We start from the raw sequence: 26,762 nt of genomic DNA on the forward strand, positions 1-26,762 counted from the left end.
CAGAGATGTACAAAGCAAGGCTGGCCAGCACATTCTGTCCAGTTTTCTGCTGATACTAATAGATCAGAGAATATTGCTGCACACTCCTTGGTGTATCTTTCTTGAAGTTTTCCAGAGAGTGGAGTGCCCTGCAGAATTCTAATCAGCCAGTGAAATGTTTGGGAACTGGGGAACATTTTGTAACTTTCTTCAGAGTAATGAGAAGTCTTTGGAGCAACAACCTGGTGCTAAGTGTTGCCCAGCATAGATGTTGTTGGAGTGCTCTGCCCGCCCTGCTCTAGGAGGAGGTCTGCATTTGCATGTTAAAAGCAGCAGAGCAGCTGCATCCTGGGGAGGAGGCTCTGTCTCCACTGCAGCTTGTGGAGATAGGAGGTCCTATGACACTGGCAGGCTGCTTGCAGTGTGCCAACAGCTTGGCCGGCGCGGCCCTGCTCATTAGCTTGATGGAGTGTGCTGCCTCCCAAGATGGGCAGTCCTTCTGCCAGTACATGGTGTTGGCTGAAATGCAGTCACTTGGCCTAGAGAAAAGAGGCTTGGCAGGGGTAGAGGTTGGAGTTTGGAGGGGACTGGTGGGAGAAAGTCACTGACAACAGCCCCCGGTTATGGCTGAATTAGTTATGAAGCAGCTGAACTGGCAAAGCCAACATGGCAGCCAGACTGGCAGCTCCATGGCACCTGACTCTGTCACCTGCCAGTGGCTCACCACATGCTCCCGCCCTTTGGTTTTGTTCTTCTCAGCTCCTGAAGGGAAACGATCCTCGGGCCTGACAGCTGTTTGGGTTGCTCGAAATCGGTTTGCTGTCCTAGATCGGATGCACTCAGTGAGTCAAGACTAAAAGGGGAACCTAATTTGGGGAGTATGATAGCAGTGGCTTTTGTATTGCAGAATAAAGAGCATTTTCCCCCCCTTACTCTCCCCTAAGCAGCTGTAATCCTTGTGTATCAGCTCTACCTCTATCCTTAGCCCTATCCCAATCCCCCTGTGGAAAAATGGACTTAAAATTGATTTGATTGGGTTACTGTGGCCCTCGGCTTAAGAACCAAGCTAAAGTCACCCTTGACAACATCAAATTTGAAAAAGGTGGTCTAGATGAGGAGTTGACCAATGCCTCCATTGGTACTTAAAATGTCATAGGCCCTAAACAATATAAACAAAGCTCTCTCAAGAAAATATTTAACAAATTTAAGCCCAGAAGCACTGTTCTCTTTCTTTGGTTGATTGAGGAATTAAGACTTTATTGGACTTCTCAGGATATTTCAATTGAAAAAAAAAAAACACAAAACAGAAAATAAAAAAAGCTATCAGGGCCCTTTCAGAGAATCTTGTTTGGAGAGTTTACCAAGACTGCTGATTAACCTGGACAGGAAAAAACACACAAAGCCTCGTTTATTGAAGCTAAGAAACAATGGCCGAGGGACATTGTCAGCTGTTGTCATTTTATATACACACACTTCTCTTAAGCCCCCTCTAACTGTCATTTCAGCTTCTGATCAAGAATCTAAAGAATGAAATCACCAAAAAGGTTCAGGTGCCCAACTGTGACGAGATCTTTTACGCTGGCACAGGCAACCTCCTGCTTCGAGACGCAGAGTCCATCACCCTCTTTGACGTGCAGCAGAAGCGGTAACGTGTCGGGTGCCCCTGAGCAGACAGGCGTGTAGTGGGGGAGAGTAGACATCTTTAGTGGGAGCTTTTTCCCCCAAGTGAGTTTGCCTCTTGGCTGATCACTTCTTGGGCTACAGTTCCAAGCTGTGTTTCTCCTGTGTGACTCTCCATCCTGTACATATGCATATTATAATAAGGGGCTTGTTTATTTTTAGAACACCAACCTGAACAAAGAATGCTCTTGGGATGTAGAATGCTAGGGACTCAGGGATGAAAAATGCAATTTCTGTACTTGAAGGGGCTTATAGTCAAGTGGTAAAAACAGACATATACAGATCCCTAATAATGGAAACAAGGCCATGTATTATTACATTAATGAGGGAGTTAAAGAAGGAGGAAGTGTACAATGTGAGCTAAAATGTTTAAGTCACTAAGCTACAATACAGAGAATGTCTCTTTGGTACTCTTTAAGAAATTGAAGTTTACATTAATTTGGAGATGGGAAGCAGGTAGGTCTTAACCTGGGACAAAGGAATCAGGTGTACTCATGTTTGCCCTTCTCTTTCGGTCCCAGAACTCTGGCATCTGTGAAGATTTCCAAGGTGAAATATGTTATCTGGTCAGCAGACATGTCCCATGTAGCTCTACTGGCCAAACATGGTAAGTCTGCATTATATCCACCCTGATGTGGAAACCAGTCCTTCCCTCCCTATCCCTGCAAGTCCACTCACCCTATCTGGCAGAGCACTCATCCCCTTTGCCTCTTACAGCCATTGTGATCTGTAACCGCAAACTGGAAGCTCTGTGTAACATTCATGAGAACATTCGTGTCAAGAGTGGGGCCTGGGATGAGAGTGGGGTATTTATCTATACCACAAGCAACCACATCAAATATGCTGTCACCACTGGGTAAGTTACTTATCCAAGATACAGATTGGGAGAAGGTGGCTTCTTGAAATCACTGTCCTGTCTCAAGAGATATAACTGAACTCCTCCCTGAACTTTCTTCATGGAAAAGCTTTGTCTAACATATTAGACATACATGTGCTAGGGGCATCCGAACATTCTCTTTTAGAATTGTGAAATACGACACAAATATAGAAAATTATACAAATTTTATAGAGAGAGAATAGCAAATAGTTATGTAAACATCTGTACAACTGCTGCCCAAGTCAAGAAATAGAACAGTTCTGACATCCCAGAAGCCCTTTGCCACATGGTCATTATTGATGACAACCCCCTTCATTCTCCACCCAAAGATAACATTATTCTGACTTTTATGGTAACTTCTTCTTTGCTTTTCTTTGTGATTTTTACCACTCAGTTTGTGTCTTAAAATAATATGACTTAATTTTTCCTGGTTTTGAACATCATGTAAATAAAATCATACTGAATATATTATTTCATATTTTGCTTTGTTCAGTATTTTGTTTAAGATTCATTCATCCATGATGTAGCTCTAATATTATTTATTTTTATTGTTGTATAATATTCTGTTATATAAGTATACCACATTTTATCAGTTCTGCTCTAGAGAAATATTTGAGTGATTTCTAGTTTTGGGCCATTATGGGACAATGTTCTTTTAAATATTCTTTACATGTTTCTGGTGCATATGCACATATATTTCTCTTAGGTATCTACCCAGAGCAAACACTGCTGGGTCATAGAGTATGCATATCTTTACATTTACTAGGTAATATGAAATTGCTTTCCAAAGTGGTTGTACTATAAAAGTTTCCTTGCTTGTCATCTTGGCCAACACCTTCCTTTGTCAGACTGATTTTTGTTTATCTGGTGGGTGTGTAACAATATCTCATTATAATTTTACTTTGCTATTCTCTGATTCCTAATAAGATTAAGCAACTTTTCATTTGGCCATCCATCAGGATTTCCTCTTCTTTGAATTCCATTCACGTCCTTTCTTCTTCTTTTTAATGAGTTATCCTTGATCATTTGTAGGCGTTCTTTATATACACTTGACCTTTGAGAGCTGTGGCTAGGGGCACCACCCCCCACGAAGTTGAAATTCCTTGCTTACTTTTGACTTTCCAAAAACTTAACTACTACCAGTAATAGCCTACTGTTAACAAGAAGCCTTACTGATAATGTAAATAAGTTGATTAACACATATTTTGTATGTTATATGTATGATATACTATAGTCTTTAATAAAGTAAATTAGAGAAAAAATTTTATTTAAAAAAATCAAGGAGGAGAAAATACATTTACAGTATTTATTGAAAATATCTGTGTAACTAGACCTGCGTAATTCAAACCGGTATTGTTCAAAGGTCAACTGTATTTGAGTATCAGTCTTTTGTCAGGACTATGTATTACAGATATCAGTATCTCCTCCCATTCTGTGGCATGTCTTTTGACTCTCGTTATGATAACTTTTACTAGTAATGAGCAGAAGTTCCTAATGCAGTTGAATCTATGAATCTTACCCTTTATGGGTATTGCACTTTTTATCCTATTTAAAAACTCTTTATTGACGCCAAGATCATAAAGGTATTCTTTTTATTCTCTTGTAGTTTTGTCTTTTATAGGTAGGTCCATCTACCTGAAGTTTATTTTTGTGTATGGTTTGAGGTATAGGGGACTCAGTATCTTTAACACTATAAATTATCCATCAAATATTATGTTAGTTATACCTGTAAGTTTTAATTTTGTAAACTTTTTCTTTTCATTCAGTTTAAAATATTTTATGCGTTTTATCATTTCTTTGTGTGTCAGACCTCTTTTTTTCTTAATTAGTCTCAAAGAGGTTTTATCAGTTTTATCCACCTTTTGCCTTTATTACATTTCTCTATTGTATTTTTTCAATTTCTTAATTTCTACTTTTGGCTTTATTATTTTCTTTTTTAAAAAATACATATTTTTATTGATTTCAGAGACGAAGGGAGAGGGAGAGAGATAAAAAACATCAATGATAAGAATCATTGATCGGCTGCCTCCTGCACGCCCCCTACTGGGGATCGAGCCTGTAACCTGGGCATGTGCCCTTGACTGGAATCGAACCCAGGACCCTTCAGTTCACAGGCTGATGCTCTAACCACTGAGCAAAACCAGCTAGGGCTATTATTTTCTTCTAAGTACATTATTTGGTTTAACTTTAAAAAAAAATTTTTTGAGATGGGGGCTTATTAATTTTTAGTTTTTCTCCTAATATATGCATTTAGTATTTCTTTTAATACAGCATATGCATTTAACATTATAAATTATCCATCAAATATTATGTTAGTTATACCTGTAAGTTTTAATTTTGTAAGTGTTTTCTTTTCATTCAGTTTAAAATATTTTATGCTTTTTATCATTTCTTTGTGTGTCAGACCTCTTCACATCTATCTCTCTTCTATTTTCTCTTATACCTTATAAGGAAGAAATTAATTATCCATAGTGGCCTAGTGATTATATATCAGAACTTCAGTTAACTTTTAGGTTGGATTCCTATTGCCATGTCTGTTAACTCCTAAATAGTTTATGAAGAAAAATCATACTATTTGCTCTATCTTTCCCACTTCATAATAAAGAATAAAATAAATAAGCATGGTATTTAATTCTGCTCTATTTTGAATCACTTCCCATCTATACCATTGTGCAAATGGCACTAGACAAAAGGGTAATGAGAAGATAAAAGGCTGTGTCTAGGCTTGTTCCATTTCTTTATAGGCTGGATTTCCCCCCTCACTCACTGAAAGTTGTGCTCTCTAACTCCTCTTAGGGACTATGGGATCATTCGAACTCTGGATTTACCCATCTATGTCACAAGGGTGAAGGGCAACAATGTATATTGCCTAGATAGGGAGTGTCGTCCTCGTGTGCTCACCATTGATCCTACCGAGTTCAAGTTCAAGCTGGCCCTGATCAACAGAAAATATGATGAGGTATGAAAGAAGAAAACATGTTAGGAGTATTGAGATGGGAAGCATTCCTTTTTTCCTATAAGTAATCTCTATTTCCTACCCTACCCCGCCCCAAATGTCTAGGTACTGCACATGGTAAGAAATGCCAAACTAGTAGGCCAGTCTATTATTGCTTATCTCCAGAAGAAGGGCTATCCTGAAGTGGCACTGCATTTTGTCAAGGACGAGAAAACTCGCTTTAGTCTGGCACTGGAGTGTGGAAACATTGAGGTGAGAACAATGTGGTTATAAGCTCCATAACAATGTGAGAAGGTAAGGGTTAGGGTGGCATTGGGAAGGCATTATTCTGGGCATTATTATGCTTCTTTAGCAAGTATAATAGAATTTGGGTTTTATTTTTTTTTAGTTGTTAGCTATAACCATCTTTCTGTTGCTATTTGCCCATTTCTACTTTTTCCTATCTGCTTCTGCCACAGCACTTCTGTTTATGCTCAGTTAGTCTGGATTCAGTAAATTTAGAATAGGGGCAAGATAGCATGGGAGTAGAAAAATCTACTTTGTTGACATTTGACTTGCTGATTGGCTGCTTAGATGAAAGAGTATTCATTAAATGTTGGGCCCTAGAGTCAGTAGGCATTATTTTTAAATGGGGAGAGGGCTTAGGAATGTAGACTTTTCAGTTTAGAACTTACTTCTTTTTTTTTTTTAATATATTTATTGATTTTTTACAGAGAGGAAGGGAGAGGGATAGAGAGTTAGAAACATCGATGAGAGAGAAACATCAATCAGCTGCCTCCTGCACACCTCCTACTGGGGATGTGCCCGCAACCAAGGTACATGCCCTTGACCGGAATCGAATCTGGGACCTTTCAGTCTGCAGGCCGACGCTCTATCCACTGAGCCAAACCAGTTACGGCAGAACTTCCTTCTTTTATTATTTCTTCTGTCTTTCCTGAAGCCCCTGTGGATCTTCAGACTTGGCAAGTAGGAAATACTAGTAACATAGCTAAGAAAGATTTGGCTCTATGGAATCAACAACTGCTAAGAAGTAATTTTGTAAAAACGAAATTTCTGATGACAATGTGATGTAATTCTTCTATCCATGGCTCCATAGGGGTTATATTTGTTGATAGGATTTTCAGTACAATTAGGCTGCAAGTTAGGTGTGATTGAAAGTTCCTTGGGAGGTGTATTTAGAGGCAAACACTGACTGTAGTCCCTGGCTTGGAGCCACAGTGCCCATCCTGTTAACTCTGACCCTGGGGATTCTTTAGATTGCTCTGGAAGCAGCCAAAGCACTGGATGACAAGAACTGCTGGGAAAAGCTGGGAGAAGTGGCCTTGCTACAGGGGAACCACCAGATTGTGGAAATGTGTTATCAGCGCACCAAAAACTTTGACAAACTTTCCTTCCTCTATCTTATTACTGGCAACTTAGAGAAACTTCGCAAGATGATGAAGATTGGTGAGGCCCCAGAAACTAAGGATGGAAAGAGGGGTCCTTGGGGGAAGGAGGAAGCTAGAGAGGAGAGAGAGAATTTAAGAGAGAAGACCTAACTTGGTGTCTGTTACTGACTTGGTACAGCTGAGATCCGAAAGGACATGAGTGGCCATTATCAGAATGCCTTGTACCTGGGTGATGTGTCAGAACGGGTGCGGATCCTGAAGAACTGTGGGCAGAGTAAGTATCCACCCAGACTCCCCTGTTCCTTCGGGGCCGTAGGAAGTATTTTCTCTTCATGGCGAGTTATCTGGTGTAGTAGAGAGGGATTTGCCTTCATTGGCAGTTTTTCAGAAGAGACAGTATGCTGCTACCACGCTCAGAGACTTTCTTCAAAGCCAAATAGAGGCACAGCCAGAATATTCAGTCTGTCCAAGCACTCTTAGGACCATATTTAATAGTCATGGACGAGTTAGAAGTTGTAAAAGATCCTAGAGCAGACACCCTAGTTAATGCAGTTGGTTAGAGGCCATTCGAATTTTATTCTTTTAATTCAATTCAATGAGGTTTTGCTCATTTATTTTTTGTTTATATATTCCAGGGATATTTTTTAAATGTCACTATATACCAAGTATTATACTAGCATGTGAGATACGTTAGGGAACAAGAAATGTACAAGATATGGTTTGGACCAATGTGCTAGCAGTGAAGAGGTGAGCAATGGTCAGATTTAGTGTATAAAGGTAGAATCAACATGATTTATTGAAGGACTGGATGTAGGGTGTTTAACAGAGGAGTTAGCAGTGATTCCCAGGTTCTCATCAACATTAATGATAGATCTTAAAGATGATAACTGTGTTATCTGTTGCTGTGTAACAAATTGCACCCAAACTTAGTAGACAAACATTGACTGTTTTCATATGCAACATGGTTTAGTGTCTCTCATGAGGCTGTAATCAAGGTGTTGGCCAAGGTTGCAGACATCTCAAGGCTCATGTGGGAGAGGATCCGCTCCAGCGCTCACTACATGGCTGTGGGCAGTCCTCAGGTCCCCGCTGGCTATTGGCTGGGAGATGGCATTTTTCTGCTTCTCCATAGTGCAAGTCACGACAGCTGGCTTCCCTCAGAGCAAGTGAACAAGAGGGGGCACCCAAGATGGAAGTTACAGTATTTGTATCCTAATCTCAGGATTGATGTCTCATTACTTCTGCCATGATGTTCTATTCATTAGAAGCAAGTCAATAAGTCCAGCCCACACTTAAGGGGATGGGATAATGCAAGGACTTGAATACCTGGAGGCAGGGATCACTGGGGAGGCATCTTTGAGTCTGCCTACCCACAGCAGCATCCACTTGGATGTACCTGAACCACAGTCCGTTTTCTCTACAGAGTCACTGGCTTATCTCACAGCTGCTACCCATGGCTTAGATGAGGAAGCTGAGAGCCTGAAGGAGACATTTGACCCAGAGAAGGAGACAGTGAGTCTTTACATGAGTGTCTGATTAACTCTGAAATCTTGGGACGTTTGTGTTCTTTTTTAAGCCTCACCCAAGGAATGAGGATATTTTTTCCATTGATTTTTAGAGAGAGTAGAAGGGAGGGGAAATAAAGAGAAACATTGATGTGAGAGACACATCGATTAGTTGCTTCCCACACGCGCCCCAACCAGGGTCGGGGATCAAGTCTGAAACCCAGGTATGTGTCCTTGACCGGAAATCAAACCCGAGATCCTCCAGTGTGTACACCAACGCTCTAACCACTGAGAAACGCAGGGTTTGGGACATTTAAAATATGTTTTTATTGATTTTTTTTTTCTTTCTTTCTTTCTTTTTTTTTTTTTTTAGAGGGAGGGGTAAAGAGATAGAAACATTGGCTGCCTCCTGCACTCCCCCTACTGGGGATTGAGCCCATAAGCCAGGCATGTGCCCTGGCCAAGAATCGAACCCGTGATCTCTTGGTTCATGGGTCGACACAAAGCCACACCAGCCAGGGCATTTTTAAACCTACAAATGTCACTGTCCTATCTGAGGGTCTATAACTATCCCCTACATGATTCCTGAGAGTTGTTTGCTTTTAATCTTCTACCTTTCAGATTCCAGATATTGACCCTAATGCCAAGTTGCTCCAGCCACCTGCACCTATCATGCCATTGGATACCAATTGGCCCTTATTGACTGTGTCCAAAGGGTTCTTTGAAGGCTCCATTGCCAGCAAGGGTAAGTGCTCACTGCTCTCATATTGTTGTGGTTGTTTGTTTTGTGGAGAACTGTCCTGGGGAGTACCATCGGCTCTCCTCTCCTTTTCATCTGTCCTTTTTTTCTGTATGAAACCTCATGGAGCACTGAGATGCCAGAGTTACGGTATACAGTGTTTTAAAATCTAAAAAACGTTATGAGATCCTTAACATTTGGAAAATAGGTGGGAAAAAGAGAGATGTCTTAGTTCATGCTTCTAACAACCACTACTAGCATTTTGGTGTATTTCCTTAGGTTTTACCATATATATAGTAATACTCTCCATTGAGTATTTTATCACTCATGACGTACAATGTTAAAAGTATAAATTCAGCTACCTCAAATTCTGTCATGTGGGTATATGCAGATGTGTGCCACCACACCCACCCTTAACTCTCCTCCTGTCTTCTTGGATATGTCTACTAAGTCATTTCTCCTGACTTACAGCTTAAGTAGACCCTTAGGCATTTTGCTCCCAGCTCTGCTCCTCTAACCAACCCTATGTTCTCATGCCCTGTGCACACTATAGTGATAACTTAGCAAAGATCTCAGTAAGAAATTCTAAAGTTTTTACCAAAGGTTGGTAAGTTAAAAAAATTATTAAGAGGCAGTTTTTGGTAGCTGGAAGGCCAGTTGTTTCCCTCTCTTCTGTTCCCTCTCTCTATGAAACCTCCTGAAAGCATAATTTATATATTTTTTTGTGCACCGGCCTCTAGTTATAAATAATGAACAAAAATAATAAGGTGACAGAACCTTATCACCTGCTTTTGTAAGGATTCAGCTGCCTGCAGAGGAGGCCACACCTCACACCTGCCTGACTATAACCAGCTTCTGTTTGTCCTTTCCCTCTGCAGGGAAGGGAGGAGCACTGGCTGCTGACATTGACATTGACACTGTTGGTACGGAGGGCTGGGGAGAGGATGCAGAGCTGCAGCTGGATGAAGGTAAGAATACTATTCTAGGACTGGTCTGAGCAGATGCGCCCCCTGGAGTGGGCTGTGGGCAGTCCTGCAGGGTTCCAAACCATGGACTAATAAGGATCTCAACATTTTGCTTTTCTTTGGCTAAGATTTTGTCACTACCAGGATCTATTCTGAGCTTGGGCTTTCCTTACAGATGGGTTTGTGGAGGCTTCAGACAGTTTGGGGGATGACGCTCTTGGGAAGGGACAGGAAGAAGGAGGTGGCTGGGAGGTAGAAGAAGATCTGGAGCTCCCGCCTGAGCTGGTATGTGGAATTCTTACCCTTGTAAAGTTCTCGCTCTTCTCCCTGTGGAAGCCAGTGGCCTTATTGCCCACCCCACCATCACCACCCCGTCCTGAGGTCCCCAAAAGGAAGGGGGTCTAAACCCTCCTAATCTGATGCTTTGTCTCCCATTTGAAAGAAGAAAGAATGAGATAACCAGGGTTGTGCCTGCGGCAGCTTATGGAAAGACAGCAGGCTTTTTGTCAGCACGCTTTGGTGTATCATTTTGTTACTTGTAAAGCTGCTCCCATTTTGAGTGTCTTTTCCCACAGCCACAACCCCTCCTCTCCAATAGAGACTGGGAACCAGGTATCATGCTCTGTTAAGATTTATCAGGACAGAATGCTTGAAAAAAGTGACTCACTCACTGTTTTTCCCATAGGATATACCCCCTGCAGCTGGTGGGGCTGAGGATGGGTTCTTTGTGCCCCCCACCAAGGGAACCAGCCCAACTCAGGTAAGCAGGGAGCCAGCCCTGTGGGGATGAGTGTTTCTGAGCGGCGATCATTGATTGATGTGTCAGGAGTATTGATGCAGAGTAGGATAGTTTGGGAAGAGTAAGAACAAGCTTTCACTGGGCTTGGGTTTTCTGTTTTTTTGTTAGACCTGGTGCAATAACTCTCAGCTTCCAGTTGATCACATCCTGGCAGGATCTTTTGAAACCGCCATGAGGGTAAGTCTTAAAGTAACTTTGGCTTTTGTTGAGTGTGTCTCAACCAGAGTCCCAGGGAGATGGTTGACTCACCTTACCCAAATGGAAATTATCCCACCCACAAGGGCAGAGGCATGTATTTACCACGGAAACCCTTGGTCTTGACTGAGGAAACTTGTCTCAAAGGCCTTCCTCTTACCTGCTTTCCATTTGGCTTAGTAATCTCCTAGGTGAGTCCTTCCAGCCATCTTCCACTCATTTTATAGCCTGCTTTCTGGCTCACATCAGTGAAGTAAGCATCCCTTCATGAACAGGTATATGTTTTGAACACTAAGCATGTGTTCAATAGCAATGATAACAGCCACCACAACTGTAACACCTAACATTTATTCACTGTGTGCCAGGCTCTATCCTAAATGCTTTAATAGGTATTGTTAAATGAGGTAGGTCCTATAAGTAAGTGTAATTTACTGATGAGGAAATGAGTACAGAGAAGTTAAGTACCTTGCCCAAGGTAATTGGTTTTTAAGTGGTAGGTAGGACAAACATCCTTATGTTTCTTGCTTCCTGTATTTCAGCTCCTTCATGACCAGGTGGGGGTAACTCAGTTTGGCCCCTACAAGCAACTCTTCATGCAGACCTACGCCCGAGGCCGTACCACCTATCAGGCTCTGCCCTGCCTGCCCTCCATGTATGGCTACCCTAATCGCAATTGGTAAGGCCCCTTGTTCCTGACTTTTATCTGTTCCAACATGGTTTAGATATTTCAGGTGGTAGCCTCAGGGACAGTCACAATTTCTCCAAAGCTGGGGTTTCCTGATAGGGAAAGATTTTTGGCTTGGCACTCTATGAGGTTTGGTTACTGCTTTCACAGTGATTATGTTGCCAGAAAAAGTAGTTGAGTCCCAATGGGCTCCTAATTATTGTCTATCTTCTTCCTACTTTTCCATTTTTAGGAAGGATGCAGGGCTGAAGAATGGTGTACCAGCTGTGGGCCTGAAACTTAATGACCTCATCCAACGGTTGCAACTGTGCTACCAGCTCACCACAGTGGGCAAGTTCGAGGAGGCTGTGGAAAAATTCCGTTCCATCTTACTCAGTGTGCCGCTCCTTGTTGTGGACAATAAACAGGAGATTGCAGAGGTTAGGAGGGGCCTCCTACTTGTCCTAGTCATGGGCCCCCCCACATTCCTGCCTCTGTACCATGATCTTCCTTTGCCCCTTGCTTCAGGCCCAACAGCTCATCACCATTTGCCGAGAGTACATTGTGGGTTTGTCCATGGAGATAGAAAGGAAGAAGCTGCCCAAGGAGAGTCTGGAGCAGCAGAAACGCACCTGTGAGGTAGGATCTGTGGCCCTCTGAGCAGTAAAGAGGTTTCCTTCTCTTCTTCCTCCATTACGTCTGAACCCAGATCTCAATCTGGGGAGTAAGAGAAATTTGGTCCCATTTCTGTGAGAAGAGAATGCATTTCTCCACCCTTCTTCCTCATCTCATCAGTCTTCCATACCTAGGAAGCAGAAGACTTCCCTGCTTTTTACCAGTCCTGTTTTTATTTGTGTAGTTTTTTTAAATGCATGTGTACCAGCTATGTGTGACCTATCTCAACAGTAGCATCAGCCTCTCATGTGTTCCTCTTTCTGTCCACCAGATGGCAGCCTATTTCACCCACTCAAACCTGCAGCCTGTGCACATGATCCTGGTGCTGCGGACAGCCCTCAACCTCTTCTTCAAGCTCAAGAACTTTAAAACAGCTGCCACCTTTGCTCGGCGCCTGTTGGAACTTGGGCCCAAGCCAGAGGTGGCTCAACAGGTAGATAGGAACTCCGTCCGTGAGCATAAAAGAACCAGGTCTGCTCTTACATGGAGGGAGTAGTAGATTTGCTGCTAATATAAAGCACGGAATGATATTCAACAAAAACAGCCACAAAATTTGACTCTTTTTACTTACTGGCATGGGTATCTCCTTTTGTTCCTGGAAACTGAACTAATAACTTATTCAGACATGGCACCAGTGTGAGAGTGACTGGCAACCCAGAATAGCTCCACTGCACCTGAAAATAACCCTATGCCTGACCTTAAGCTCCAGATCTCCCAATACCACCACCACTAACCTCCACATATATGTCCCATTGTGTTCTCCAAAAGCATTCTTGGGTAGTGGAAGCCAGTTCTAACTCAGGCCTGACCCTGATAATTCTCAGACTTGGTAGAGGAATATGGGTCTAGATCTAGGCAACTTCTTTGATGTTGAGAAGGAAAAGCCTGATACCACAGGAGTGGTCATTATTACCCCTTCATACATGTCCTGCACAGAGGTTGTATTCTGAATTCAGTGCAGTTTCATCCTGCCCCAAAGAAACTACTAAACCATAAAGATGAGATCATTTGAGTTGTGTGAAGCTTTTAGTACTCTTAAATAAAATATTCCTTCCCTCTCTTAGACCCGGAAAATCCTGGCAGCCTGCGAGAAGAACCCCACAGATGCCTACCAACTTAATTATGACATGCACAACCCTTTTGACATCTGTGCTGCATCTTACCGGCCCATCTACCGTGGAAAACCAGTGGAAAAATGTCCACTCAGTGGGGCCTGCTATTCCCCTGAATTCAAGGGTCAAATCTGCAGAGTCACTACAGTAAGTACTGTCCTCAAGAAATGCATCCAGGATATTGAGGGAAGGGGAAAGAGAAGAAGCACATTGGTCCTTTTTCTCTTGCATTTGCCCCTACCGCCTTGAGGCAGTATACTGGATACAGCTAGAGCTTCTCTCACTGCTCTTTGTCAGTCACTACACTAACAATAACGAAGCACTTGACTGTGCTCGTGGAAGAGTGGAGGGAGTAAGCTTTCCAGGCGTCTCAACCTCTCAAACTCCTAACTTTTTCCTGTTTCCTCTTCCACAGGTGACAGAGGTTGGCAAAGATGTGATTGGTTTAAGGATCAGTCCTCTGCAGTTTCGCTAAGGCCCCCTTTGTGTGTATAGGGTCAGTCACCATATTCCCCTCAGCCTCCACCCAACCCCAAGAATTAGTCTTTATGTCCTAACCTGTTCCTTAACTACCTTTCAAATTGTCATTTACCTTTCCCTGCCCTAAAATCAAGTGTTCTTTTCTCTTGTTCTAGGGCTAATAAATGTCTAAGCTTGACTTTTTTATGTTTTGCCTCTGAGGACCTTTCATTCTCTCAATCGTACACTTGTGGTCACAGTTGGACTTGCTTTCCCAGCTTAGCTCTTTCAAGAAACAAATGAAAATGCAAAGGTGAACATTTGTTTAGTAAATTCCTTCAGTGTTAATCCTTTTCTTCCCTACTACCTTTGTATCCTTCTTGTTAGAAAGGAGTGAGATGTAATAAATAAGAATGCATCTTCTACTCCGTCACAGCAAACTAAGCCATCCAGGCAGGTACCCTCTCTGTGCCCAGAAATTTAAAGTCTGAAAAGAAACTGTCTGGTTTTCCAAAAATGCACGTCACTTTTTATTGATTTGTCTTTTATAATCATTGTTCTTATTTGTTGTTTCTCACACTAAATAAAGTAAATTACTGCGAGAGTTTTGTGGCTTGCCATTTGTTTCCTGCACACTTTCATGTTCCTACTTACTCCATGCAGCTGCCCACCAAAGCATAGCATTCCTTATATAATTACTTTATATAAGGAAAGAGAACTAGGTTGAATACAAAAATAGTAAATACCCATTGTTTAAAACTAAGCACACATTTTTCATAGGATTATTAAACTGCTGTGAGAATGGTGGAAAGCAAATAGCTCCCCTGTTCCATTATTGACTGCAACCTTTCGTCTGTTGTTAATTACAGCCATTATTTATTGAGCATCTATCATGTCTCACTGTTCGAGATGTTTTACATGTAATATACATATGTAAGATTAATTAGAGATAAATACATTAAATTAGGATGATTACAGTGCTGATATAGTATTTTGCTTGCTATGTGCTAAGACTGAGTAGAATAACATGCTGTGTCTTTGATTAAAATATATATCTTTTTGCCCAGCTGGTGTGGCTCAGTGAATTGAGTGTCATTCTGTTCACCAGGAGGTCAAGGGTTCAATTCCTGATCAGGGCACATGCCCAGGTTGGGGGCTCGATCCCCACTGGGGGGCATGCAGGAGGCAACCGATCAATGTTTCTCTCTCATCAATATTTCTATCTCTCCCTCTCCCTACCTCTCTAAAATCAATAAAAGCATATCTTTTAAAAATTGTCTTTTAAAAAAGAGCATAGTCCTCTACATTTTTTTAGCTTTAAGAGTTGCTTTCTTAAAGTATCCCCAAACTAAGCCTGCCTTATTTTGGTAACACTTTCTCAAGTTATAACCATGCTTTCTGTAAATATATGCAAGTTGGTAATAAATTTTGGCCAAAAAGACTTCTGTAACTTTAAAAATTAAAGTACAAAATTAACTGCATATAAACATATGCGTTATTCTGAACTCAGGGATATAAAAAAAAGTGAGTTATCCATGTTTCTTTTTTTTAAATTTTTTATTGATTTTAGAGAGGAAGGGAGAGGGAGAGAGAGAAACATCATTGATGAGAGAGAATCATTGATCAGCTGCCTCCTGCACGCCCCCTTCCATGTTTCTTGAAGCTTATGGAATTGGGGAAACAAAATGGATAAATGTGAAATTGTGAATACCAGGCAAGAATTTGAAATAGGTCAAAAACAGTGGAGAGCTATTATGTCCTTAATCTAGAGTGCTATAAAAAAAAAATGCTGTGAATTACTGTTTCACAACATTGTTCACTATACATTAGAAAGGAAAGAGGTGAGTAAATACTGAGATGAGGTGTAGTAGTATCAGTAGTAAAACAGAAAAGCAGAAGCAAGTTTAAGAATGCAAAAGAAGATCCATGCTTGTTTTCAACTCCATCATAATTTTCTCAATTACCATCTAGTATTTTTCTTATTAACATGCTTATATTACCACATTAATGAAAAGCCAATAGAAATGCCTATTATTTTTTAATCATGTGCTTGATATGACTATAGTCATATTAGAGATACACACGTAAGCAGTTTGGAATTGAATGAGAATGTCTGTAATTGTTTCAGGTGTTGGGGAGAACTAGGTTAATCAGAGGACTTGATTAGAGAAGATTATAATTGAAAAGGAACCTAACTGTCCCAACTTTATTATTACATATTTGTAGTCTGAGGTCTGGAGTGGCAAGGGTTTTAAAGTGATTTAGTGAGAGTTAGGACTAGAATTTAGTTCAGAATGTCTCCCACCTGTGCTTGGAAGAATACAGTAAGTTGTGCACAGGTGTGATTTTATAAGTCTGTGCCCTGTTTGTAAAGGAAAAAGGATGTACCAGATATGGTGCTTTGAAATAGTATTCAGGTGTGTTTGAGAAGCTACCGATAAAAACCATGAAATGACTTTTCATTTTAATGTGATTTTTCCTTTTTTAAACTTTATAGCACTTTATCCTGACCTCTTTTAAGACCTTGTGCTGTTCTTACTGTGTGTATGTCTAGTACTACCTCCAGCCTAATCCCCAGTCAGCTCCTTTACAGCTGGTCCTGATTTATCTCTTCCACTGTTCAGGGTCTTCAACAGTAGGTGCCCTCTAAGTGCTAAAATAGATTTGTATCTTGGGCAGTTTGTGTGTTCTGATGGATCTGAATAGAACAATCCAGAGGAGGAGGGGTTGTCTAGAGTGTCTCTATGTGAGCCTCCCCAAATTCCCTCCATTGGCTGTTGGGTTCTGCACAGAGAAGAGGAGATGGTCAGGGAAGGCAGGACTATTACTACTACATCCAAATTGCTCTCTTGCTCAGTTCAAGGTCCCAGGGTAATATTTTTTGTGGGGAGCCGATATAGGGTTAAGCCTGGGAATGACCTGTTGGCAAAGTCACAAACAAGTCTTCTTCCGAGTCTTAAACAACCCAATCTGAGAGGTGGCCGCTGATTTACACGCGCTGTCATTTAAAAAATAAATAGGGGGGAATTTGCCGGAAGCCGGTCCACCCTTGCTGCTTGACACAGTCGCTGCAGGGAAGAAACATCTGCACAGCTTATGTTTCAAGGGACCTGGTGTATATGGCATATATTTGCTCCCCCCCCTCTTAGCGCTATGTGTTTTAACCAGGACCACCTCCCCGAGAAAGGTTTCCCCAGGTGAGGATGTTTCCCTGGAGTTAGGAATTAACAGGACTAAGGAAGGGAATGAATTAGTAAGACCCCCTAGTGTTACAGAAATACCATGTACTACTTATGAAGAACTTGGACTAAGACTGTTGGCAATAAATTTGGGACTTGTTGGGCCCACATCCCCAGGGGTCTGCCCACCAGGGAAAGCACCAAAGCCTATACCCCTTGAGACCCTTTGACACAGGGCAGTCCCAGGGAAGGCAAGCAGCGGGGCTGGGAGGACATAACCTTTACTGGGTAGGATAATCTCCTTCAGTGACTTCCTTGTAGCTTATCAGTAGAGCAGTGACCTTGGAATAGCGCATATAATGAAACGCAGAGATTAACCTAGACAAGATTAAAATCAACAGAACTAGATAGAGACAGGATTTTTGGCAAAGGTCAGGTAAGAAACTGGAAATGAAACAAGGAACTGTAGAAGGTTACCCAAAACATACCATGATGTGATTATAGAGGCATGCTTATAGGATCAAATGGTATAAATACAGATGTAACAGGACAATAAAAGGAGAACCTGGCAATGCTGATCATCTGAACACTGTCTCCATGTCATTCCTTCTTCGCCGACTCCGTCCACACCTTTGGGAACCCCTGGACCTGCTGGGGCTGGACCCCAGCAATTTTTCCTGCCTGAATTGATTCAACCAACATTGAGTTCTAACTAAGTCCCAGGCCTTAGTGTAACAGTTCTCATGGAGACTAGGAAACAAGAGATGCCCATTTGATTCCGCATAAAGATGGTCCCCATAAGGGTCTGGGAGAGACAACTAAGTGTTAGGCCCCCGCCTAGGAGTGAGAATACAGCAGTGAAGACAGGAGTAAAATCCTTGCCATCACGGCGCTGAAATTCCAGAGGGAGAGGCCTAGGCGAAGGGGAAGGGAGGACAATATAAACAATATAAATAGGTAAAATACATAGTATGTCAGAAAGTGTGCAGGCCAGTAAGAAACCTAGCAAAAGTTCCCAGTAAGTTCCCCTCTGTTAGTTAAATGGTTTGAAGAAAAGAAAAACAAACCCCCACACCTTGCTGTCCCTTTAAAAATGACGACTCTGCCCTGGCCCGCCTTTCCATTGGTCGCAGGGGCGGAAGGGGTGGGGCGCGAGGTGCGGAGTCCCGCCCCCTACGGTGCAGCGGAGGCAGCAAGATGGCCGCAGCGGAGGGGGACTGTGGGGTCGCGGCCGACGCGGACCGGGAGTTGGAGGAGCTTCTGGAAAGTAAGCCCGCAACGGAGAGACGCGCGGCGGCGGCGTGAGGACCCGCTCGGGGCGTTGAGTGAACCCGAGCTGCTGGGGCGGAGCGGGGAGGCCGTCCCGGGATCGGACGGGGGTGGGCGGCGGGTCTGACTACGACTCGGAGGAGCATCTCCTGGCCCCCTTCCCCGGCAGCGGGAGCTGGGAGTCCCCCGAGGACCCTGGCCGTTGGTCTCTCTGCCGGAGCGGACACGGTAGTCCGGCGGACGGCGTTTCTGGACCCCAAGCCCCTACTTGGCATTGGTCGGTTCTCCGGATCCCCGGGGGCTGCTCGCAGACGCTCACGGTGGCTCCCCAACTCGCCACCCCCGGCGGGCCCGCCCCTCCTCCAGGCTTCCACCTCTCTCCCCGGGCCCCGTCCCGTTCCCTCCTCCTGGCAGAGCTGGAGCCGACTCCTTTCCTATTATTTTGAAAAACCGAGAATGAGAAGGTCTCAGGGAGAGACAGGTCACCCCCCAATCCTTCCTTAGCCGTGTCCTCCATGCTCTCGGTGTTGCCCGGAGTGGGCCGGGGCTCTCCCCCTAGGCCTGGCACGCAGACTGGCAGCGAGGGCACAGGCTTTTCAGGGCAGAGGTGAATGTTCTTGTCTTGCCCAGTCAGCCACAGGCGGAAGGATGAACAAACGGTGGCGAGTGCCAAGTGACTCTGTGTGACTTGGCGCACGGCCATCTGCAGAGACGGGGCCAGAGGAGTCCCGGAGCTCTGCCCAGGGAGGGCCAGGTTGGAGGGTGAGAGGGTTGGATGCCCTTCCCTGGAGTCCAGTGTGTACTGGTACCAGGACCCATGGGAAGGTGGGTGGGACGGAGGGTGGCTTCTGCTTTCCTGCCAAAGGTGAGTTCCTTTCGGGCTCCGGCGCGAGTGCAGGGGGTTGAGGGTATTGTGTTCTCTGCTCCTGTTGGATGTATGTGTAGGGTTTGCAGGGAAGGCGCTGTAGGTAGAGGTGTTTCTGCAGAATTTCTGTGTAACACTCCTCCTGGTTCTGAGAGAGATGCCTGTTCTACTTGAAGGTGTTTTCCCCTCTGATTGCAATAAATTAGGTAATGGGAAGGCTTGCTTAGGAGTGGGCCAGAATAAGGAGACTCAAAAAAAAAGAAGCATGTAGGGAAGTTGGCAGTTTGAAAGATTGTTCTCTCAGTGCTTTGCCCAGCCTTCTATTCTCACCCATCCCCAACACACATACGATGTCTCTTGTCTCTGAAGGTGCTCTTGATGATTTCGATAAGGCCAGACCCTCCCCAGCACCCCCTCCTACCACCACGGCCCCTGATGCTTCAGGGCCCCAGAAGAGATCGCCAGGAGACACTGCCAAAGTATAAATTCCACCTGTTTGGGGGCGGGGTGGGGGGGGATGGAGGGGAGATAGTATGCAGCTCTGAGCAGCGGTGGGGCAGGTCCCTGTGGGCCAGAGGGGAGTGGGAGGAGGGTGCCTTGACCTCACATTGCTGAGTGCCCTTGCAGGCCTCGGTCCTTGTGAAACAGGGGCTTGAGGTGGAGTGGATCTCAAGGAAATTCTTTGAGAAAAGAGGACATTTACATGATTGATTTGGGAACGCCACTCCATACCTTTCCCTCTGAGGCCAGATGCCTTTCTTGCTGTCCTCCTTAAGAGAGGTGGTTAGAATGTCCAATAGGAATGGGTAGGAGGGAGGCACTGTGTTTCCCAGAGCCTCTGCCTGTGACTTTTGTCAGAGGTCAGGTGCAAGGTAGTGCCAAGAGATGCATTTGGCCACTCTTCCCCCGCAGGATGCCCTCTTCGCCTCCCAAGAGAAGTTTTTCCAGGAACTATTCGACAGTGAGCTGGCTTCCCAAGCCACTGCCGAGTTCGAGAAGGCAATGAAGGAGTTGGCTGAGGAAGAGCCCCACCTGGTGGAGCAGTTCCAAAAGCTCTCGGAGGCTGCTGGAAGAGTGGGTGAGGCGGGGCCCAGACAACTGGAAATACCTGAACAAACCTCTTACATCATCCTTGCTTGAGACCACCAGAATTCTTAATGAAGTTGGTAGCAATCATGATACCACTGCCATGGGGTGGAGAGGGAGATGGGAGGAGGGAGGGAATCCTGCTGATGAAAGGGGTATGATAGGTGGAACGTAATGGGAAGTTTTATTGGAAACTGATCGATTCAAAGGGGTAGTGTTATCCTGAGTGTCATCATGGAGCACAAAGTATGTCGATTTGTGAAAATGACTATGAAGATAACCATAGAGCATCCTAAAATTTGGTAGTGCTAGTGACTCACAACTAAATGCTCCATATCCAAGCTGGTAACCGGGTCAGTCTAGGTAAGCAAACAGTTAAAATTGTAAATGACCATGGCTCTTTTGATCTCTCCTAGGTAGTGATGTAACTTCCCAACAAGAATTCACTTCTTGCCTAAAGGAGACACTAAGTGGACTGGCCAAAAATGCTACTGATCTGCAGGTGAGGGGGAGGAGGGAGGGGACCACAAGGGGCCCATTCTCAGACACTTCACCAGCAGAGTCTCAAAGACAGACTCTTGGGTATCATCTCCAGTCTGTCCCTGCCTCACTGTTTTGCTACAGTCAAGTTTAAATAGTTCTTTCCCACCTGAAAGGGTAGGAAGCATCCCAAGAAGGCAGTGTACTTGCTCACCTCTCTCCTGTCCTTTCTAGAACTCAGGCATGTCAGAAGAGGAGCTGACCAAGGCCATGGAAGGACTGGGCATGGATGAAGGGGATGCTGAAGGAAACATCCTCCCCATCATGCAGAGTATCATGCAGAACCTACTGTCCAAGGATGTGCTGTACCCATCACTGAAGGAGATCACAGAAAAGGTTTGTGAACTATTTCTGCTTGTCCTCCTTGTTCCCCGATGTATCAACTCCTGTGGCTACTTTGTCTGCTTAGAGCCTGCAAAGATAGAGAAACTCGGGTATATAACTCCCATCTGTTTCTTTCTCCAATGTTTGTTTATTTGGATTGGGGAGAGTTGGAGAGTTGTGTCTCTAAGAGAATAAAGCTTTACCACACTGAGGATATTTAAGGGAGAAAGGGAAATCCTCTAGTTTACTATAAAATGGTTTAATATTCTTTAGTTGTCTGAGCAACCCCTTATTTCATCTCTGTGTTCAGTTCTCTAATAGTGTTTCACTGAGGATTTACTGGCTTTTTGCTAAAAACAACTTAAGAGCAGTGTAAATGGTGGTCGCTGCCATGAACGAGTATATAGTTTTATTAAAGAAATAAAATACAGGAATAGAAGCTTTTCAGTTGCATAGAGGAACATATGATCAAGTGTGAAATGAATAGTGCAAACTAAGGTCTGGGTGGCCACATCCAACTTTTACTTTTTTTTTTTTTTTTTAATGTTAACAGCCCTTAAAGGGCTTTCTTCTTTTTTTACAAAATATTTTTATTAATTTCAGAGAGGGAGAGAGATAGGAGGGAGAACGAGAGAGAGGAACATAGATGTGAGAGAGAAATATTGGTCAGTTGCCTTGTTCCCTCTACCAGGAATCAAACCTGCAACTCAGGCATGAGCCCTGATTGGGAGTCTAACCAGACACCTCTTGGTGCCTGGGTTGATGCTCAACCAACTGAGCCACACCAGCCAGGGTTAAAAACACACTTAAAAGAAAATTTATTGCTTTTAGAATGAAGCAAAAGAGAAAGCTAGGGCGAGCTTTCTTCTTTTTGTTTTGTCATTTTTAATTTTGTGTGTTTGTGTGTGTGTGTGTTAATCCTCACTCAAGGATATTTTTCCATTGATATTTTGATTTTTAGAGAGAGTGAAAGGGAGAGGGAGAGACAGAGAAACATCGTTGTGAGGGAGACACATTGATTGGTTGCCTCACACACACACCCTAACCAGGGCTGGGGATCGAGTCTACAACCGAGGTACGTTCCCTTGACTGGAATTGAACCCAGAACTCTTTTTTTTTTTTTTTTTAAATATACTTTATTGATTTTTTACAGAGAGGAAGAGAGAGGGATAGAGAGTTAGAAACATCGATGAGAGAGAACATCGATCAGCTGCCTCCTGCACACCTCCTACTGGGGATGTGTGAACCCAGAACTCTTTAGTCTGAGCCAAACAGGCTAGGACCCAACTCTCACATTTTTAAAGGATATAAAATCAAAACAAACAAAAAGGAAAATACGTGACAGAGACCATATGTGGCTCTTAAAGCCCAAAATATTTGCTGTCTGTCCCTTCATGGAAAAAGTTTACCATCCTCCAGTGACAAATGCTAGCATAGGCAGGTGACTGGTTGGAGGCATTGCTACTTCTCATGCTGAACTAGCTTGTTTAACTTTTCCTTCTCTTGTCTTCCCCTCTCCTTGGTTCTTTATTGTTCTTCATATTCTATTGCCCTTCCTTATCCATTATTCACTTAATTCCTCCCCACCCATTTTTTTCTTTTTTCAGTATCCAGAATGGTTGCAGGGTCACCGGGAGTCTCTACCTCCAGAACAGTTTGAAAAATATCAGGAACAGCACAGCGTCATGGGCAAGATATGTGAGCAGTTTGAAGCAGAGACCCCCACCGACAGTGAGGCCACGCAGAAGGCTCGTTTTGAGACAGTGCTGGACCTTATGCAGCAGGTGAGGCCTCCTCCTGCTGTCTGTCCGATGGTGCTGTCAAGCGGGGTGTTGGGTGGAGGACATATCTGGGAAGGAACCCAGGCCACAGTGCCAAACCGAGGTGAAAGAGGGAGCACAAGAGAGGCCAGATAGCAGGAGAAAGCAGAGAGACCACAGCTCAGATTCTTGCTTTTAACTGCTTCTGGGGTTTTCTCTGTCTGATGTCCCTCTTTCCTTATTTTCCAGCTACAGGATTTGGGCCATCCTCCAAAAGAGCTGGCTGGGGAGATGGTGAGTATATCTTCTAGATTTTAATCTGAGTCCAGGTTTCCAGAATTCTTTAGCCTTTAGTGATTCCACCTCAGGTGATAATTGTGGCTCCTGGGGATGGACCTTCAGATGCTCTGACCTGAAATATGAGCAGTTATCTGAGTCCCTTCATCTCTCTCCAGCCTCCTGGCCTCAACTTTGACCTGGATGCCCTCAATCTGTCAGGCCCACCAGGTGCCAATGGCGAACAGTGTCTGATCATGTGAAACACAACGCGTTTCCTCCCTGATTGCCAGCCATGGGGAACGTCTGGAGAACCACTGGGAGCTGAGGCAGGAGTGTTGTCGCGGGAGTGGTCTGCCCGCTGCCCTCTGTCATCCCATCCAAGATGGTGCCATACCAACTGGGGCTTTTCCCCTGACTTTCTAGGAATAAGGCCTGTTCTGCAGGCCATTTCTGTGAGCCCTTTTGATTGTGGTTTCTGCTGCTAGCAAAGGCCCAGCTACCTACCAGGTGAAGGAAGGCATCCCTTGTTATATTTGGCCACATTGATGTTCACCTTTGTACCCAGGGTCTTTGTGCCTTGTCTCCACTCCCCTTTCTTGGACCTGGGGAGCAGGGGCAGAATCTTGGTATTCTATTCAGTAGTTCTCTTGAGCAGGGCCTTTGGAAATGAATGGGGAGAAACTTAGCCTGGGCTGGAGCTACAGGTCTGTCACCATGCCCTCTTGCCTTCAGGCAGACCTTTCTGAATTCTCCGAAGGGAAAGGAAGTGGAGGCTTTGCCTCTATTCACAGTGGGGTTGAAAAAGAAGCCTTGGGATTCTCCTCTCTCCAGGTGCTGAGTCCTCAAATCCCTGTTCCAGCACCTCAAGTTGCTACCCTGTTTCTACAATGCTATGTGGTCAGGGTGAACCAGCCCTTGACCTTCCTTTGCCTCTCCTTTTATCTCCCCTCTTTCAAAAATACCGGTTTATCTCAGCCCTTCTCCGAGCCCAAACTGTGACAAAAAAGGGCCCATCCTGTTTCCCCTCCCTCATCTAGTCCACCTACCATTCTCACTGTACCCCCCCCCCGCCCCCCCCCCCGGCAAACACATGTAATTGTAATGTCAGGTCTAGGGAATGAATGACTGTTCTTCCCCAGATACATTTTGGCTTATTTGAAACAACTCCTTTGAGTCCTGTGGCTTGATTTGGGAAGTGGTTCGGGAAAAGTTGGGATGCAGCCTGGGTCCTTTTTCCAGACTAATAAATATTTTAAGTGAGGAGTGTTTTTCATTCAGGTCTTTTTCTGGTCTTCCTCAGCTTCTGCACGGAGTGTGAGTAATGTTCGCAGAGGAGTTCCACATAACATTGCAGGGCTGGGTTCTGCCCGCCCTTCCCCAGCTCAATCTGTACCTCATTTGGCAAAGGAGACGGAATGACCTTTCCTCACTTCCTCCGAGTATTTCAATCGGAAGTCCTTTCATTTGTATTGATTTTAACATTTCACATTACTTTTGTTAATGTGTCGTCTAAATTATTTTTCTTTGAGCGGACCTTCCCCTCCTACGGGAGCTAGTGGATCTATGGACCTTGGCTGCCATGTATTGGTGGATAATCTGGTGAGACCAGCTGGCTGTCCTGGCTCCGCCCTCAGAAAATAACTACCAAAGCAGGTTCACGTTCACCGTCTCAGTCACTTGCCATGGGGTAAGCCTTTCAGCCCATCAGATCTCACATGTTCTATGGTATTGCCAAGGAAGGAAATGTTCTTGAGGTCACAGGCTTTTGGGGAAAGTCTAACTACTGTTCCGAATCAGAGTGTGGAAGAGCCCAGGTTGAATCTGAGACTCCTGTGCTCTGCAAGAGAAGGGAAAAGTGTAGATAGACTTGTGTTGATGGACCTAAATGACCAAAATTCTCTTCTTATAGCTCCAGCCAAAAGCTGGATGAGGATAGAAAGGAGAGAGGGAAGACCAAAGAGTCCGGCCCTTGAACTGTGTGCCGACTCTGCTGCCAATTTTCTTTTATAAATTCTCGCTTTTTGCTGGGTCAGCCAGGGCTTACTCCAGGAATCGAAGCCTATGCCCTCATCTGCTTTAGTTTGTTCTCAAGCCATTTATTTTCATTTTTACTTTGATTGATCATGAACAAATTGACTCTCCGTTCTAAAAACACAGCTGGAATTATTGTAAGACTTTGGAAAGGATGGAGCAGTCCTCTCAAACTGGTTTTTTGTTTTATAAATATCCAGTTCTTCATACCACCAGTATGTGTTCCTGTTGCCCATGACAAGTGTGCAATTCACACTCAGTGTTCCCCACCACAAAAGTTTGACAACACTCAAAACTGATCAGACCTCATTTATCAGAATAAGTCCACTGCTCATGCACTTGAATATCACAACAATGTCAAAATGCTAAAAGTTTCTAAACACCCAAAATCTAACTCATCATGTCACAGAATGGTATAAAAAAAAGTTCGCAGACCAGTATGTCTTCGAACCACCTTTGAGTAGCATTGCGCTGGGCCCGCCCCAGTCTCTTAGTAGCTCTAGAGGTCTCTCCTAGGTGAAGGTGCCCCCAGTAAACTTTTTCCTTCAGCAAGATGTGTCACTGTAAGGACAGCTAGTATTTTCCTACCCTGCCTTTTCTGTTACTTAAAAATAGCCATGCCTAGCCGTCATGGCTCAGTGGTTGACCTATGAGCCAGGAGGTCACGGTTCGATTCTTGAGCTTGGGTTTAAGCTAAATGCAAAGTGTTTATGCTGCTCCCAAACTTCAAAGGAGGTGCCCTTTGTACGCCCCTTTCTGTATGTTAGAAGTTCATGGTGGTTTGGATCGTTTCAGAATTAAGAATCAAATTCATATAGAATTTGTGATAATAGGGATACTTTCCTGTGACTCTGGAACATCCCGGCAAGTTCCCCAGGAAATACTTATAATAAGCTGCTGAGATGGCTTGGGGAGCTTGGGAGAAACGATGGCCCACAGTAAATGAAGTCAAGATGACAGACCACATGAGAAATTACCAAAGGCTTAGAGGAAGTGGGCATATAGGAATGAGTGTCTATTACACTGGAAAACCTACCAGCTGACTGTAATTTTTATAAAGGAAAGGCACTAACAAAGTGGTCACCAACATCTTTGAGAAGTTTAGAAGTGGTTGTCTCTGTTAGAAGCTGATGGGAGGCGGGTGTTATTTAAGATTTGGTTTCCCTTGAAGCAGTGGGGATGATAGGACTCTGGCATAGCAGAGGCCAAATGGCAACATTTAATTCTCAGAGGCAGGGTAGGTGAAGTTCCATTGGGCAGCACGGTCCAAGCAGAGTTGGGTAATGGAACATGGGTGGTCCTACAGACCAGATAGATGGGCAGCCAGGAAGGATATTGATTTTTATATAATTAAGAGAGACCAAAAGTTGATGGACAGAATGCAGAGGTCAGTAACTTCAGTGAAATGTCACAATACCTTGCCTAGGTTCTAGGCT

General features: G+C 44.0%; 2 protein-coding genes across 2 annotated transcripts in view; both read left to right on the plus strand.

Annotated features, from left to right (window-relative positions):
* The window catches only part of COPA (coatomer protein complex, subunit alpha), a 36,624-nt gene extending 22,027 nt beyond the window's left edge, over positions 1-14,597 (plus strand). Inside the window, exons 13-32 of the mRNA XM_005857763.2 lie at positions 739-821; positions 1,485-1,624; positions 2,181-2,266; positions 2,377-2,515; positions 5,333-5,495; positions 5,598-5,744; positions 6,749-6,938; positions 7,059-7,154; positions 8,304-8,392; positions 9,007-9,130; positions 10,003-10,092; positions 10,265-10,374; positions 10,775-10,849; positions 10,997-11,065; positions 11,623-11,759; positions 12,001-12,187; positions 12,276-12,386; positions 12,694-12,855; positions 13,487-13,681; positions 13,950-14,597. Coding sequence (XP_005857825.1) covers positions 739-821; positions 1,485-1,624; positions 2,181-2,266; positions 2,377-2,515; positions 5,333-5,495; positions 5,598-5,744; positions 6,749-6,938; positions 7,059-7,154; positions 8,304-8,392; positions 9,007-9,130; positions 10,003-10,092; positions 10,265-10,374; positions 10,775-10,849; positions 10,997-11,065; positions 11,623-11,759; positions 12,001-12,187; positions 12,276-12,386; positions 12,694-12,855; positions 13,487-13,681; positions 13,950-14,009 — 2,453 coding nt within the window. The 3' untranslated portion in view covers positions 14,010-14,597. The remainder of the gene's footprint in view (positions 1-738; positions 822-1,484; positions 1,625-2,180; positions 2,267-2,376; positions 2,516-5,332; positions 5,496-5,597; positions 5,745-6,748; positions 6,939-7,058; positions 7,155-8,303; positions 8,393-9,006; positions 9,131-10,002; positions 10,093-10,264; positions 10,375-10,774; positions 10,850-10,996; positions 11,066-11,622; positions 11,760-12,000; positions 12,188-12,275; positions 12,387-12,693; positions 12,856-13,486; positions 13,682-13,949) is intronic.
* Positions 14,598-18,311: 3,714 nt separating this feature from the next.
* Positions 18,312-24,559, plus strand: PEX19 (peroxisomal biogenesis factor 19). The gene is made up of 8 exons (XM_005857764.2): positions 18,312-18,439; positions 19,676-19,785; positions 20,219-20,384; positions 20,809-20,894; positions 21,107-21,268; positions 22,864-23,040; positions 23,266-23,310; positions 23,472-24,559. The coding sequence occupies exons 1-8, from the start codon at positions 18,370-18,372 to the stop codon at positions 23,553-23,555; spliced, it is 900 nt and encodes a 299-aa protein (XP_005857826.1). The 5' UTR covers positions 18,312-18,369; the 3' UTR covers positions 23,556-24,559.
* The last annotated feature ends 2,203 nt before the right edge of the window (positions 24,560-26,762 follow it).

Source organism: Myotis brandtii, unplaced genomic scaffold (assembly GCF_000412655.1).
Source record: "Myotis brandtii unplaced genomic scaffold, ASM41265v1 scaffold1120, whole genome shotgun sequence".
Classification (NCBI taxonomy): domain Eukaryota; kingdom Metazoa; phylum Chordata; class Mammalia; order Chiroptera; family Vespertilionidae; genus Myotis; species Myotis brandtii.

Excerpts from the sequence above, each read along its gene's own strand:
- PEX19 (XM_005857764.2), top strand. The coding sequence starts at position 18,370 with ATGGCCGCAGCGGAGGGGGACTGTGGGGTCGCGGCCGACGCGGACCGG. Across the intron at positions 19,786-20,218 it reads CGCCAGGAGACACTGCCAAA|GATGCCCTCTTCGCCTCCCA; the intron begins GTATAAATTCCA and ends CTTCCCCCGCAG. Across the intron at positions 23,041-23,265 it reads TGCTGGACCTTATGCAGCAG|CTACAGGATTTGGGCCATCC; the intron begins GTGAGGCCTCCT and ends CTTATTTTCCAG.